Here is a 16,032-nt window from a genome sequence, read left to right on the forward strand (position 1 = left end):
GTTGTGTATATACTTATTAATTAGAGTAGTACTCAGCTGTTAAAAATGAAGTCTTGGGGCCGGAGCGATAGCACAGCGGGTAGGGCGTTTGCCTTGCACGCGGCCGACCTGGGTTCGATCCCCGGCATCCCATATGGTTCCCCAAGCACCGCCAGGAGTAATTCCTGAGTGCAAAGCCAGGAGTAACCCCTGAGCATCGCTGGGTGTGACCCAAAAAAAAAAAAATGAAGTCTTGCTTTTTTCAGCAACGTGGATGGAACTTTTAAGTGACCATGCTAGGAAAAATCTGAAGGTGAAAAGACAATTCCCTGATGCTTTCTTTCATGTGAAATAGAGGTGCTGGAGTGATAGCACAGTGGGTAGGGTGTTTGCCTTGCATACGGCCAACCTGAGTTCGATTCCCAGCATCCCATATGGTCCCCTGAGCACTGCCAGGGGTAATTCCTGAGTGCAGAGCCAGGAATAACCCCTGTACATCGCTGGGTGTGACCCAAAAAGAAAAAAAAGAAAAGAAATAGAAATAACAAGCTAGTACGTCGTACTAAAGAGAACTCTGGCCAGCGCTGTCAGCTGAGCATGTCCTTGCCCTGCAGAAGGCGGGGTTCGGTCCCTGCTGTCACGTGGATTCCTGAGCACCGGCAGGAGCAGCCCCCAACCACCACCAGGTGCAGCCCGAAAATAAAAATATGAGTAGGATAGCAACTTGTTTTGTGTACATTTAAAATACTGTTGAAAGTAGAAGAGTAACAGAGCTATGTATCCACAGCGCAGAATCAGTAACACTGAAAGCAGGAAGTCCAAACCACAAGCACCAAACTTAAAAATAAACGTGCCTGTCAGAGATGCAGGCTGGGAGGCCAGGGTGGGACACGGTGGAGGAAAGTTGACACTGGTGGTGGGATTGGTCTTGGGACGTAGGGTGCATAAACCTCAACCATGAATAGCTTTGTAAATCAGTGTCTGCAGAAAAAAAATTATTTTTTAATTCTATAATACTATTGAATGTAAATTACTACTGGATATTTCCTGTGAGTTAAGTTTGAGAGAACAATTCTAAAATTCAGTAGAATTTGGGTTTTTTTTGTTTTTTTTTTTTTTTGCTTTTTTGGGTCACACCTGGCGATGCACAGGGGTCACTCCTGGCTCTGCACTCAGGAATTACTCCTGGCGGTGCTCAGGGGACCATATGGGATGCTGGGAATCGGACCTGGGTCAGCCGCGTGCAAGGCAAATGCCCTACCCGCTGTGCTATTGCTCCAGCCCCGGGGGATTTTTTTTTTTTAACCTAGAAAAGACTTTACATTCCTTTAAAAATAACTAGGATTATAGTAATTTTATAATAGATTATATTATTACATTGAGGCACACACAATCGACAGGCACGGAAATGGGTAGGCAGGAGTCAGCCATGGGCACTGCCGGGCGTGGCCCCCACAACAAAGCAGAAATGGTTTGATGTGCGCAGTTGCATTTGGGTTGACCTAATACTTTTTGACATACAGTACTCTGAGATCTGTGACACAAAACTTGGTTTGTTGTAATTTGGCCCAAACCCAACTGAACCATCTCTACGCTCCTGCTTCCTCTTTGTGGGTGTTCAGTACGTCGGCGAGAGCGAGCGAGCTGTGCGGCAGGTCTTTCAGCGCGCCAAGAACTCCGCGCCCTGCGTGATATTCTTCGATGAAGTGGACGCCCTGTGCCCTCGAAGGTCAGACCGAGAGGTAGGTGGATAAAGCTCTAGGAACGCCAGGTGATTCGAGTGAAGCCAGATGTCTGTGTTTTAATTGACCTAGGGCAATAAGAATGGACCTCTTCTGGTTGGCCCAGGAGTGACAGTGCAGGCCTGAGGCTTGCACCTGGCAGTGCCCAGGCCATCGGCCAGGCCGACACTCGGCAGTGCTGAGATGGGGGGCGGGGGAGCCATGCTGGGCCACAGATTGAACACTGGCACTTAAGCTGCCAAAGCGTTGAGGCCCAGCCCCGGAAACTGTCTCCCTCGCCCATTATAGTTTAAACCTAGCTTTTGAAATTGGCCTTGGGAAAAGTTAAATTTTTACTAACCTCTCTGTCCATTTTCTTTGTATTATTTTGGTTGCATGTCTGACTCATGTAAATAGTTGGAAATGGAAATATAGTTTTAAGTAGTCGGGAGGGTATTTTTTTGGGGGGTGGTGGTCACACCCGGAGATGCTCAGGAGTTACTCTGCACTGAGGAATTTCTCTTGGCGGTGCTTGGGGGACCATCTGGGATGCCGGGGATTGAACCCAGGTTGGTTATAGGCAGGGCAAACACCCTACCTGCTGTAGGGTGTTTGTAGTCTCTGGCCCCGGGGTTTTGTTTTTTGGGGGTTTGTTTTTCCCCCCAACTTTGTATTATTCTCTCCAGATTCTCTCCAGTTTAACGGTTCTTAAGACAGGACCAAATGTCATCTAAGGTGCCATATTCTCTAAAGAAGTTGACGTGCTTTCAGCCGTGACCCCAGGGCTCTCGGGAAGATGGATGCTTGGTCTGCATTGAGGACCGACTAGAGATTGTTGTTGCTCTGGGCCTGCTGAGCTTCTAGAAATCTCAGTACAGTGAATGCAGAAACCTTTGTCATCAGGAGTACCATAGTATAAGAGTTTGGAGCCCAGCAAAGTGTTCTGTAAAGAGTATAGAACCACCTGCAGAGGTAGTGCAGGGGTTGAGGCACTTGCCTTGCACGCGCCACCCCCAGTTCAAATCCAGACACTGCATGTGGTTCCTGAACAGGAGTGATCCCTCACCACAGAGGCAGGAGTCAGCCCTGAACACGCTGGATGTGACCCGAAAAACCAACGCAGCAGTATAGAAGCAGGACCAGAGAAAGAGCTCAGTGGGCTGGAGTGCATGCTTTCCGAGAGGAGAAACTGACTCCTAGCGCTTGAACTGCATGTCCCCCTAAGGATGCTCAGGAATGACCCCAATTATCAAGCCAGAAGTAGACATGGGGCACCCTAGAAGGAGCCCAAACAAAAGAAAAACAAGAAAAAAAGAATAAGGAAACAAAGAATGTGTAACCATTTAAAAACAAACAGAAAAGCGGGGCTGGAGTGATAGCACAGCGGGTAGGGCGCTTGCCTTGCCTGCGGCCGACCCGGGTTCGATTCCCAGCATCCCATATGGTCCCCTGAGCACCGCCAGGGGTGATTCCTGAGTGCAGAGCCAGGAGTGACCCCTGTGCATCGCCGGGTGTGACCCCAAAAAAACGCAAAAAAAAAAAAAACCAGAAAAGCTTAATGAGAACATATTTCACAGAAGACTCGACCAGGGAAATCCTCTGGCAGGGGATGTGTGTGGGAGCCTGCTGCTCACCCAGGCACCGATGAAACAACAGAAAGTTTACCTGTTAGGGTTTTATCGAATAGTTATTTTCTGTGGGTGTTTTTAGGTTGCTGAAACATTTATTTCATCAAATGCTTCATCTTGCTTAAAATTTCCAAAACTAGGGGCTAGAGCGATAGCACAGCGGGTAGGGTGTTTGCCTTGCATGCAGCGGACCCAGGTTCGATTCCCAGCATCTCCTATGGTCCCCCGAGGATCACCAGGGGTAATTCCTGAGTGCAGAGCCAGGAGTAACCGCTGTGCAGTGCCGGGTGTGGCCCAAAAAGCAAAAAAAAAAACCTCCAAAAATATGCAGAAGTTGAAATAAAAGTTCATACCTGAGTAAAGAGGCAGGGTTAGTCCTGAGCACTGCTGGGATACATCCCCCCACCCCAGGGCATGTCCCCCATCTCTAGGGGCTGGAGAGGTAATTGACGAGGTACAGCACTTGTGCATGCATCTGACCTGGCTTCCGTCCCCACACCATATCCCATCCCATACATCCCAACACCACTGCCAGGAGTGGTTCCTGAGCATCAAGGCAGGAGTAAGCCCTGAGCACTACTGAGTGGTGTCGCCCAAAAGCAAAAAACTACCTATCAACGGAGTAGAAAAAGAACCAGTTCCCACATCTTTGTCAGTAGGGGCTAATACTGAGCTTTTACCGAACTTTTAATTTTTGTCAATTTTATTGACAAAATATGCTGTTAAATTTTGGTATTCATGTCCCTAATTATTAGTGAGGAGTTTTATCTTAATGATAATTTGTATTTTACCATGTGTTTTTACCCTTTTGTCATTGAAGCACGTTTCATTTTTATTGATTTATTGAAATTTTATGTGTAAGAGGAATGACTCTTCGTCCAGTTCTATGTGAAATATGCAATTTTACCAAAGTAAAATCTGTCATCCTCTTTCGATGTATTTTCTCGGGATTTTTAGTTAATTGTTTAAAATTTATTTTTATTTATGTTAATTGAATCACCATGAGATACACAGTTACAAAGTTACTCATGATTTGGTTTCAGTCATTCAGTGTTCCAGCACCTGTCCTTTCACCAGTGTACATTTCCCACCACCAGTAGTCCCAGTCTCCCTCCTGCCCTCCCAATCCCATCCTCCTGCCTCTATGCCAGGTTCCTCTCTCTCTCTCTCTCTCTCTCTCTCCCTCCCTCTCTCTCTCTCTCTCCCTCCCTCCCTCTCTCTTCCTCTCTCTCCCTCTCTCTCCTCCCCCCCCCCCCACTCCCCTTTTGGGTCACACCCAGTGATGCTCAGGGGTTACTCCTGGCTCTGTACTCAGGAATTACTCCTGGTGGTGATTGGAGGACTATATGACATGCCAGGGATTGAACCCAGGTCAGCAGCTTACAAGGCGAACATCCTCCCCACTTTGCTATCACTCCAGCCCCTGTTCCCCTCCCCCCGCCCCACGTCTCTCTTTTTTCCCCCTTCCTCCTCCTCATCCTCCCTCCTTCTCCCCTTTGGGGCACACAGCAGCTCCAGGTTTGATCTCTAGCACCCCATGTGCTCTCCTAAGCCCTGCCAGGTACTCATGTTTGTTTATCATGTTTGTTTCTTTATCTGCTTTCAACATACAGTTTTTATCCAGATGATCATTTCCAGCTATCTTTGTCATACTGCTTCCTTTTCTGTCCCAACTGCCTTCTCCCCCACCACTTGTGGCAAGCTTCCAACCGTGGACCAATCCTCCTGGCCCTTGTTTCTGCTGTCTTTGGGTATTAGTCTCATACTATGATTTTTATATCCCACAAATGAGTGTAATCTTTCTATGTCTGTCCCTCTCCTCTGACTCGTCTCACTCAGCCTGACACTCTCCATGTCCATCTATTTATAAGAGAATTTCATGGTTTCTTTTTTTCAGAACTTTTTTCCTTGATGAGGTAGGATGATTTCTATTTACCCAATGCTTCTTTATTTCTTCATTCTGGATTGTTCTTTTCATCTCCTTTAAAAGAGCCATGTTAATACTTTGATTTCTCTTCAGATCCAAAATTTAAAGAATCTTCCATCCTTTAGTTAAGTAAAAACCAAAAAATGTTTGATGTATATAGCCAAAGAGGGAGCCCAAATATTTTTGCTTAAGGGGGCCAGAGAGCTTGTCCATAGGGTAGAGGTAGTCCAGTGGGTAAGAGCTTGTCCCTTGCACACAGCAGCTCCAGGTTTGATCTCTAGCACCCCATGTGCTCTCCTAAGCCCTGCCAGGAGTGATCCCTGAGCACTACTGCCTGTGACCCAGAAAAAGAACAAAAGAAATTGCTCAATTAAATATATTATTATTTTTTTCTTTTTTTAATTGTATTGAATTACTGTGAGTTACAAGCTTTCATCTTTGGTTACAGTGTAACAATGATCAAACACCCATTCCTTCTCAAGTGCACATTCCCCACCACCAATATCCCCGGTATACCCCCCTTTTCACACCCTCCCCCTGCCTCCATAACAGACAATATTCCCCATACTCTCTCTCTACTTTTGGGTATTATAGCTTGCAACACAGACACTGAGAGGTTATCATGTTTGTTCCATTATCTACTTTTGGCACTCATCTCCTATCCCAACTGATTCCTCCAGCCATCATTTTCTTAGTGATCCCTTCTCTATTCCATCTGCCTTCTCCCCTCCGCTCATGAAGCAGTCTTCCAGTTATGGGGCAATCCCCCTGGCCCTTGTATATCTACTCCTTAGGTATCAGCATCATGTGATGTTATTCTATACTCCATAAATGAGTGCAGTCCTTCTATATCTCTCCTTCTCCTTCTGACTCATTTCACTTAGCATGATACTCTCCGTGTCTATCCATTTGTAAGCAAATTTCATTACTTCATCTCTCTTAACAGCTGCATAATAATTCCGTTGTGTAGATGTACCAAAGTTTCTGTAACCAGTCATCTGTTTTAGGGCACTCAGGTTGTTTCCAGATTTTGGCTATTGTGAACAGTGCTGCAATGAACATACAGGTTCAGATGTCATTTCTACTGTGCCTTTTTGCATCCTCGGGATATATTCCCAGAAGTGGTATTGCGGGGTCATATGGAAGCTCAATTTCTAGGTTTTTCTTTTTTTTCCTTTTTGGGTCATACCCATCAGTGCACAAGGGTTACTGCTGGCGGTGCTCAGGGGACCACGTGGGATGCTGGGATTCGAACCCGGGTTGGCTGCATGCAAGGCAAACGTCCTATCCGCTGTGCTATCATTCCAGCCCTCAATTTCTAGTTTTTGAAGGACTGTTTATATTGTTTTCCAGAAAGGCTGGACCAGTTGGCATTCCCACCAACAGTGAAGGAGCGTCCCTTTTTCCCCCACATCCATGCCAGCACTGGTTGCTTTTGTTCTTTTGAATGTGTGCCAGTCTCTGTGGTGTGAGATGATATTTCATTGTTGTTTTGATTTGCATCTCCCTGATGACTAGCGTTGTGGAGTATTTTTTCATGTGCCTTTTGGCGATTTGTATTTCTTTTTTGAGGAAACTTCTGTTCATTTCTTCTCCCTATTTTTTGATGGGGTTGGAGGTTTTATTCTTATATAATTCTACTAGTGTCTTGTATATCCTGGATATTAATCCCTTATCATATGGGTATTGGGTAAATATTCTTTCCCATCTGTGGTTCTTTCTGTATTTTGGTCACTGTTTCTTTTGAAGTGCAGAAGCTTCTTAGTTTGATGTAGTCCCATTTGTTTATGTTTGCTTCCACTTGCATGGTCAGTGGTGTTTCATCCTTAAAGATGCTTTTAGCTTCAATGTCATGGAGAGTTCTGCCTGCATTTTCTTCTCTGTACTTATAGATTCATGTCTGATATTGAGGTCTTTAGTCCACTTTGATCTGACTTTTGTGCCTGGCATTAGACAGAGGTCAGAGTTCATTTTTTTGCAGGTAGCTGTCCAGTTTTCCCAGCACCTCTTGTTGAAGAGGCTTTCCTTGTTCCACTTTGCATTTCTTGCTTCTTTGTCAAAGATTAAGGGCCATATATTTGGGGGTCTTTGACAGGATATTCAACTCTGTTCCATTGGTATGCAGGTCTGTTTTTAGCCCAATACCATGCTGTTTTAATTACTACCGCTTTGTAGTAGAGTTTGAAGGTGATGCCAACCATCTTCTTTTTCCCAGGTTTTTCTTTAGCTATTGGTGGGGATTTATTGTTCCATATGAATTTTAGGAGTGTTACATCTTAAATATATTGTCTTGTACTTAAATGTATGTGTTGAAGAAGAAAGGCAGTTAATGACCAAAAGATCACAACGCTCACTTTTTGTTTTTCCCAGTGCACGTTTTCAAAATTCTCTGTGGTGTGCCTTGTTTTTGCCAGCTCCCTGCAGCTGTCTCTTGGTTGTTGCCCGAGAGAGCCATATGTAGTTCTGTGTGCTCCAAGAATAGAGAACCACCTTCTTTGTCCAGTGGAGAGCTCCGGCACATCTGATATCCCGGTGAATCTTGCCAGGCTTGCAAAAGCTGCATCTAGATTTGCCCACAGGGAAGTTCATTGTGGCTGTTAGGTCTTTGTGTAACTTGGTTGCATGGGACTTTCGGATCAGCTTGACATGAGCTTGAATTTCATCTCTTCCTTTAGCTGTGAGACCTTGGACAAATAATTTGCCTCTTTCAGAAACTGAATAATAACAGGATTACTCTGAAAGCATGCTGTGGAAAATGCCTTTTGCATAACACTTGAATTTAATGATCTCAGAACAAAAAGTCTTCTCTTTTGACAAAAGCTTTCATTTCAGTTCACAGTTTATTTTGTAAGGAAAAAGTTGGTGACATTTTCTTCTAATTAGTAGCTGAAGGAGCTGTGTTTACTCTCTCTTTTTTTTTTTTTATCTTCAGACAGGGGCAAGTGTGCGAGTGGTGAATCAGCTTCTCACAGAGATGGACGGTCTGGAGACGCGCCAGCAGGTGTTTATCATGGCAGCCACTAACAGGCCAGGTAAGAGCAAAGAGTGACTGAACAGTTGAGTCCCAATGCTTCCAGCATCCAAAACCAATATGATGACTTACATCCTAGTAAAAGAAGATTTGGTTTGAGAAGTCCCTTTTTGGTTTTGGGTTTTGGGGCCACACCCGACGATGCCCAGGGCTTATCCCGGCGGTGCTCAGAGGATCATATGGAATGCTGGAGATGGAATTCAGGTCAGCAAGGCAAGTGCCCTACCTACAACTGTCCTAGCTCTCTACCCCATGAGGAGTCCCTTTTTGGTTCATAATTTGAAGTAAGGCCTTAGAAAGATTTAATATAAGCCATCCTAAAAACTGTCTTCTTGCTGCCTCTGTTCTGTGGGGTGGCTTTTCTCTGCTGGTGCTCGGAAAGGTGTTTTGTTGGCAGAGAAACTTTGTACATGTACCTTTGACTGTAGTTGTATTATCAGTATGTATTGTACTTTTTTTCTCAAGCTTTCAGGAAACAAGAACTGGACTCTTTAGATTCTGTACCAGAACCCTGTCCCTATAATTTACACTAACTAGTACTTAAACAATTCTTTACAAGCTTGGTGCATCAGGTAGGGTGCTTGCCTTGCATGCATTCCCGGGCACTGAATATGGTCCCCTGAGCCCTACCAATATTGATACCTGAGCGCAGAGCCAAGAGTAAGTCTGAGTACTGCTGGCCGTGACCTCCAGACATACGCAAGAATTCCTTACAAGCTTAGGCACTCTGTGGAGGATTAGAAAAAGGCTCAAGACTTCCTAAGTGGTGAGGTTGGCTTTTATGTTAGAGTCCTGATTCTCTTTATATTTAATGCTTGGCCATGTGAGCCTGTCTTGAAAAAGTACTCTCACATTGTTACTTGTGTTAATGATGTTTGCTAGCCGTGTTGCAGTGCCTGAACCGTTTCGATGAATTTAGCTCTATGAAGGTGATGTAGTTTTTCATATCTTGTAAAACTGTGGCAACAAAAACCTTCATGAATTATCTGCCGTTCTCTTTATTATTTTTTAGGTTTTCTGAATATTATTATCTGGGGGGGGTTGGGTCACACCCGGCACTCTTTAGGGGTTTCTCCTGGATTTGCACTTAGGGATCACTCCTGGCAGTGCTCAGGGAACCATATGGGATGCTAGGGATCAAACCTGGGTCAGCCGCGTGCAAGACAAACTCCCTATTCGCTGTACTATGGCTCTGGCCCCCAGCCAGCGTGACTGCACCCTTCTAAGTCACTGTTCTGTTTCAACTCACAATAACGATGGAGTCGCCACTCATTCTATCCTGACACTGACGACGGAAGTGCCGTCACATCCTGCAAGTGGACGGGTCATTTCTGCACAGGACTGTCCCCATTTCAGACATCCCCCTCACCTGAAGTCTCCCACTCGCCTGCATTTGTGATCTCCTTGCTACAAAGCGGAGGGTTTCCATGACCCCGTGGGGTGCAGTGGCCAGTTCAGAGCACTCCCTCGAGATTGTCCGTGCGCAGGCTGGGTGCAGGTGCTCTTTGTCGGGTGGGGCACCAACTCCCCGCACATGAGTGTGTTCATCAGCACGTCTTGGCCGTAGCCTTGGGGACCCAGAGTTCTTACTGGGGATTATTACGTAACAGTCAGATTAGCACGCTGGCTCTCGGGGCAGACTCCAGTTCTTCCCATTCCCAAGGTCCTGCCCGCTAATCACCAGATTGGTCTTTCTGCTGACCCGCCCGGCCCTGGGCTGTCTTGGGCAGCACGTTGAATCAGCTCTTTAGCATAAGGAAGACTTCAGGCAGCCAGAAACTTCCAGGGATTTTATCTTTGCCAGGGTCAGGGCAAAGGCCAAATGTTACTCTCCCCTCCACTCCCCCCTTCCCTTCTTGCTATGACTGCAGTGACCAGGCTCATACAAGCTTGGGTGAAGTGCTTGCACACAGTCACAGTGCTTGCCAGGAGTTGCACGCTTAACTTTGCTGACAGACCTGTTGTGGTGTGCTGGGGGGAGCACTGTGCCGTGGCACCCAGAGCCGCCGGGCTCACGCTCAGTGTGGGGCACGCTGAGGGCCACGCTCCAGTCTCATCACCTGCAGGGCAGGTGCTCTGCCACCAAGCCACCCCCGGCCCCCAGGTGTGTTCTTTCTCAGTGCAGGGGGCTGAGCCCAGGGCCTCGTGTGGGCAGGGCGCAGGCTCTGTTGCTGAGCCCGGCTCCGCGCCTCGTTTCTTCATCTATAAAGTGAGAGTAATAAAGGCCACTTGGCGGGCTTGTCACAAAGGTTCAGTTGATAATTTAGGGTCTAGCACATGGTCACAGGTTCAAACCCATGGTGCTCCACATGCACCTAGAGTGATCCTGGCAGATACGCCGTCTCGGCTGCCTGGCATCACAAGCAGTTGTGGCGTGACTTTAGCCCTGGGGTTCATAAGTCCCACAGAAAGAGGTCCAACCGGGGCTGGAGCGATAGCACAGCGGGTAGGGCGTTTGCCTTGCACGCAGCCGACCCGGGTTCGATTCCCAGCATCCCATATGGTCCCCTGAGCACAGCCAGGGGTGATTCCTGAGTGCAGAGTCAGGACCCCTGTGCATCACCAGTTGTGACCCGAAAAGCAAAAAGAAGAAAGAAAGAAGAAAGAAAGAAAGAAAGAAAGAAGAAGAAAGAAAGAAAGAAAGAAAGAAAGAAAGAAAGAAAGAAAGAAAGAAAGAGAGAGAGAGAGAGAGAGAGAGAGGGAGGGAGGGAGGGAAGAAAGAGAGAGAGAGGGAGGGAGGGAGGGAGGGAGGGAGGGAAGAAAGAAGAAAGAAAGAAAGAAAGAAAGAAAGAAAGAAAGAAAGAAAGAAAGAAAGAAAGAAAGAAAGAAAGAAAAGAAGAAAGAAAGAAAGAGAGAAAGAGAGAAAGAGAGAGAGGGAGGGAGGGAGGGAGGGAGGGAGGGAGGGAAGAAAGAGGAGAGAGGGAGGGAGGGAGGAAAGAAGAAGAAAGAAGGAAAGAAAGAAAGAAAGAAAGAAAGAAAGAAAGAAAGAAAGAAAGAAAGAAGAAAGAAGAAAGGAAAGAGAGAGAGAAAGAAAGAGAGAGAGAAAGAAAGAAAGAAAGAAAAAGAAAGAAAGAAAGAAAGAAAAAGAAAGAAAGAAAGAAAGAAAGAAAGGAAGGAAGGAAGGAAGAAGGAAGGAAGGAAGGAAAGAGGTCCAACCTCTGTCAAGCACCACAGCTCAAGAGATTGTAAGCACCATGTCCACGAAGTGTGGTCCCCGGCAAGCATGCATGTTTGTTTGTGTGTACACGATGCACATGATGAACACCAATTAGAAACGGCCTCTGCTCAGTCTGCAGGCCTTAGTGAACACCCCCCTCGTTGGGCACCGACGCTGTGGAGTGAGCCCTGCACCTGCACATGCCCATCTCCAGGAAGCACCATGGCCAAAGCTGTGTGAAGTCCTTGGCCATCATAGCTGCAAAAAGGACAGGGGGATGAGGTTTGAGGTTACCGAACAGAGGCTGAGAAGGGAAACATTCCGGAGATCATGTTGTTTTGAAATAGAAGTTCCTAGTGTAGCTGCCAACTATATGGTAAGTTGCTCTTTTAACAGTAATCACTGCCATGAGCACTTAGACGTGATTGCATGTAATATAGTTGGGGTTAGACGTAATGTCAGGATCACTCTAGGAGAAAATTGAAACATATTTCACTTCTGTATAGGATCACAATTAAGCAAAGTTGATTATAAGCTTTTGCCTCTAATCTGAGGTTATTTCTCATGTTTCAATGTACTTACTTTTTTTTTTTTTTGCTTTTTGGGTCACACCCTTCGATGCACAGGGGTTATTCCTGGCTCTGCACTCAGGAATCACTCCTGCCGTACTCAGGGTACCATATGGGATGTTGGAATCGAACCCGGATTGACTGCAGCAAGGCAAACACCCTACCTGCCGTACTATCGCTCCAGCCCCTGTACTTACTATTTTTTTCGTGTTTGTTAGTTGTAAATATGTATAATTTGGGGTAGCGGGGGAAGGGAGCCCTGGCACACCCAGCAGTGCTCAGGGCTTCTCCTGCCTCTGCACTTAGGATCACTCCACACTCAAGGGAAGGGCCGACTTGCTGTACTACCTCTTCAGCCCCCAAGTGCTCAGTTATTATCAATAGATTAAAAAATAGTAGGACCTGGGGCTGGAGAGCTATACAGCAGGTAAGGCATTTGCCTTGCATGCAGCCGACACAGGTTCAAAACCATCCGGCATATGGTTCTCAGAGCATCACCAGGAGTGATCCCTGAGCACAGAGCCAGGAGTGACCCCTGATCATCACCAGATATAAAGAAGAAGAAGAAAGGAAAGAAAAAAAAAAACAATAGGTCTTTCATGTAAGATTTTACTTAAATATTTCCTTCAGAGCGTTCCAGGTATATTTATTAGCTTTCCTTCTATCTTTGAACTTGTTTCAGATTCTCCCTGTTCTTAGTTGTGAAAATTAGAACTAGTTGTTATAGTCCATTTTGACCTTAGTCAGTGATAAGAATGGCAGTGTGGAGCAGAGAGATAGTACAGGGGCTACAGGGTCCTTTGCACCATGTAGCTGACCAGGCCTGATCCCCATCGCCACGTGCTCCCTCAGGGTCTGCTGGGAGTGACCCCTTTGAGCACAGAGCCAGCGGTCGCTCCAGGCACCTCCACGTGTTTCCCTCCCCACACTCAGTATTAAAAAAGCAAGTGATTAGTCACATAACACCTGTATTTTATTTGTTCTTTGTAGCATTATCTTTGGACCTACCCACCCCATTTTCCATCCATAATGAGCTTATTCATTGCATTGATAACCTGCCTAAATTAAAAAATAAAGGTGTTTTATGGGCCAGAGAGATAGTACAGTGTGAAAGGCACTGGCTCTGCATGTGTCTCACCTGGATTGATTCAGCACGTTATATGGTCCCCCAAGTCCCTCCGGGAGTGGTCCCTTGGCAGAGAGCCAAAGAGTGTCCCCTGGGCACCGCTGGCTGTGGGCTACATTCCACCCGTACCTACAAAAAAGTTAAGTGTTCTGCATCTTTGTTAGTTGCATGCATTTTTATCTGGCTGTTCTTTCTGCTGTACACCATCCCATCGTATTCCGGTTTGGTTGTTTCTCACTTGTTAGTCCTTAGCTTTAAGAAATCGCTTCTTTAGGAGCTGGAACAATAATAAATAACAGTACAGTGGGTACGGTGTTCATTCACCTTGGCATATGGCCGGCTTGAGTTCAATCCCTGGGACCCCATAAGTTGTTTCCTTCACCCCCCAGTACCATCAAGACTCATTCTGAGTGCAGAGCCAAGACTAAGCCCTGTGCATCACTGGGTGTGGCCCAAAGACCAAAAGAGAAATTCCTTCTTATCTGATCTTCTACCTGCAGATGTCCCGTAGTGCTTAGTGGCTTCTGATTGTCGTTTTTGCTTTGCTCAGTTTTGTGGGTCAGGAATTCAGGCAGAACTTGTTCGGGTGCTTCATCTCTGACTCATGAGCTGCAGGATCCACTTCCAGGCTGGCTTCCTGACTCATGTGTCTGCTGCCCGAGTGTTCCCGGGGCTTTTCCCCACTCACTCCCTCTCCTTGTGACTCAGCTTCCACTATTTAGGTCATCTGGCCCTCCGCCCCTCCCATGACATAACGCCACAGAGCAATCCTAATATAAATCCCAGTCGATTATTTGGTGGAATTGATAAAAGTTTCTAGAGAGACAAGTATCACCAACAAAAGCAACACTTGTGTTGAAGGAGAACAGAGTTGACAGACTGTCCTTACCCCGCTTCAAGATTTTACTTCTAAGGGGCTGGAGCGATAGCACCACTGGTAGGGCATTAGCCTTGCACGTGGCCAACCCAGGTTCGATTCCCAGCATCCCGTATGGTCTCCTGAGCACCGCCAGGGGTAATTCCTGAGTGCAGAGCCAGGAGTGACCCTTGTCCATTGCCGGGTGTGACCCAAAAAGCAAAAAAAAGAAATTGTTTTGTTTGTTGAGGGTTTTTTGGGGCCATAGCTGGTGGTACAAGGATGATGGGGCGTGGGCACTGCCTTCAGCTCTGTGCTGGGTGGTGCTGGGGCTGTACGATGCAGGGTCCTTCCAGGCCCAGGACACTTCCTGCAAAGCAGGCTTTGCTCATGCTCTCTCCTAGTGGGGAAAGTTGTTTTGTTGAATTTCATTACAATGAAACTTTTGCCTTGTGAAAGACATGCTTAAGTGGGAGAAAAGAAAAGCCACAGGAATCCTGTTTAGGGGACTCCTTTCTATACTGGCAGAAACTTCCTGCCCTTCTGTCCTTTTTAATCTCTGAAATAAAATCTCTTTTTCAACAATAATAAGAGTAATAAGCTCCAGGAACATATGTCTAAAATTCAGCTGTCAATCACTTTGTAAATGACAGTTCTTTAATAAAATTAAAACAAAAAACATTTTAAGGGGCTGGAGCAATAGCACAGCGGGTAGGGAGTTTGCCTTGCACGCGGCCGACCCGGGTTCAATTCCCAGCATCCCATATGGTCCCCTGAGTACCGCCAGGAGTGATTCCTGAGTGCAGAGCCAGGAGTAACCCCTGTGCAGAGCCAGGTGTGACCCAAAAAGCAAAAAAAAAAAACAAAACATTTTAAGAGCTCCAGAATTGTGGGGGGTAGATATTTGGAGAACAAGTGTGGAAAGCACTGTGTGGTGGACTGAGTGTCTCAGTTTCAGTTTACCTGAGTTCTTTGGTTGAAACCCATGTTGGTGTGTTAGGGGGTGGGGCTTCTGGGAATGAGTTTGTTCCTAAGCATGGGGTTCTCGTGAGCGGGATTGGTTCCTGTGGAGTGGCAACCTCAGAGCCCTGCCAGGCCTCCAACACTTCCTGCAGAGGAACGTTACACGGTGGCAGGGATGATGCCGCTTGGCTTAGAGGGTTGGGGCACCTGCTACACCTGCAGGCGTCCGCTGAGCACCAACCACTCGGTGGCCCTTTAAGACATAGCACAGGTGGGCACAGTCCCTGAAGCAGGAGAGGGTTTCACTGGCTCCACGCTGCGCTGGCTCCCCTGGCATACATAGCCTCCAGAATCGTGAAAAAGAAAGATTCCTGTTAAGCCCCACCCAATCTGTGGTATTCTTATTTTTTGGGTCACATCTTGCAGAGATCAGGGCTTACTCCTGCCTCTGCACTCAGGGATCACTCCTGGCGGCACCCAGGGGACCATATGGGGTACGGGAGTTGAACCTCTGTTAGCCATGTGTAAGGCAAATGCTCACCTGTGGTACTATCGCCCCTGTGGCACTGTGTTAGAGCGGACTGAAATGACCTAAGACCAGCCGGTATCTAGACTATACAAGGAACTCTTAACAGGCGAAGGGCTGTCGGTCTAAATAGACGCCTCACCAAAGAAATACACGGAGGGAAGGATTTCCCCAAAGTTCCCTGGGGAACTGCAGAGTTCCCCAATGCTGCACGTCACCGGGGAGGTACTACTCCAAAACCACACAGAACCTGGCAGGCGGTCTGCCCTGGGCGCACTGACTGCGTGGTGATGGTGGAAGTAGAGTCATCCAGGAGACACTCAGACACGAGGCTAAGCGTGCTCGTGCTTTTCATTTGGTCTTTTCATTACTCTTGTGGATTTATCTGCTTTCTCTTTTCCATTCTGTCAGGTTTAATAATACGTTTTACAATTCTGTTGTGCCTGCACATTTAGAACTAATTTCTTGGGGCCGGATAGATAGTATAGCAAGCGGGGCCCTTTTCTTGCATGCTGGCACCCCAGGTCTGATCTTCAGCACCACATACGT

The 16,032-nt window shown here is 46.7% G+C and overlaps 1 protein-coding gene across 2 annotated transcripts in view; it reads left to right on the top strand.

Moving 5' to 3' along the window:
- The window catches only part of NVL (nuclear VCP like), an 87,844-nt gene that overhangs the window by 42,236 nt on the left and 29,576 nt on the right, over positions 1 to 16,032 (top strand). For both annotated transcript variants that reach the window (XM_055147194.1, XM_055147193.1), the window contains exons 17-18: positions 1,602 to 1,721; positions 8,188 to 8,287. In XM_055147194.1, the coding sequence (XP_055003169.1) occupies positions 1,602 to 1,721; positions 8,188 to 8,287 (220 nt within the window). The remainder of the gene's footprint in view (positions 1 to 1,601; positions 1,722 to 8,187; positions 8,288 to 16,032) is intronic.

This window comes from Sorex araneus, chromosome 9 (assembly GCF_027595985.1).
Source record: "Sorex araneus isolate mSorAra2 chromosome 9, mSorAra2.pri, whole genome shotgun sequence".
In the NCBI taxonomy this organism is placed as follows: domain Eukaryota; kingdom Metazoa; phylum Chordata; class Mammalia; order Eulipotyphla; family Soricidae; genus Sorex; species Sorex araneus.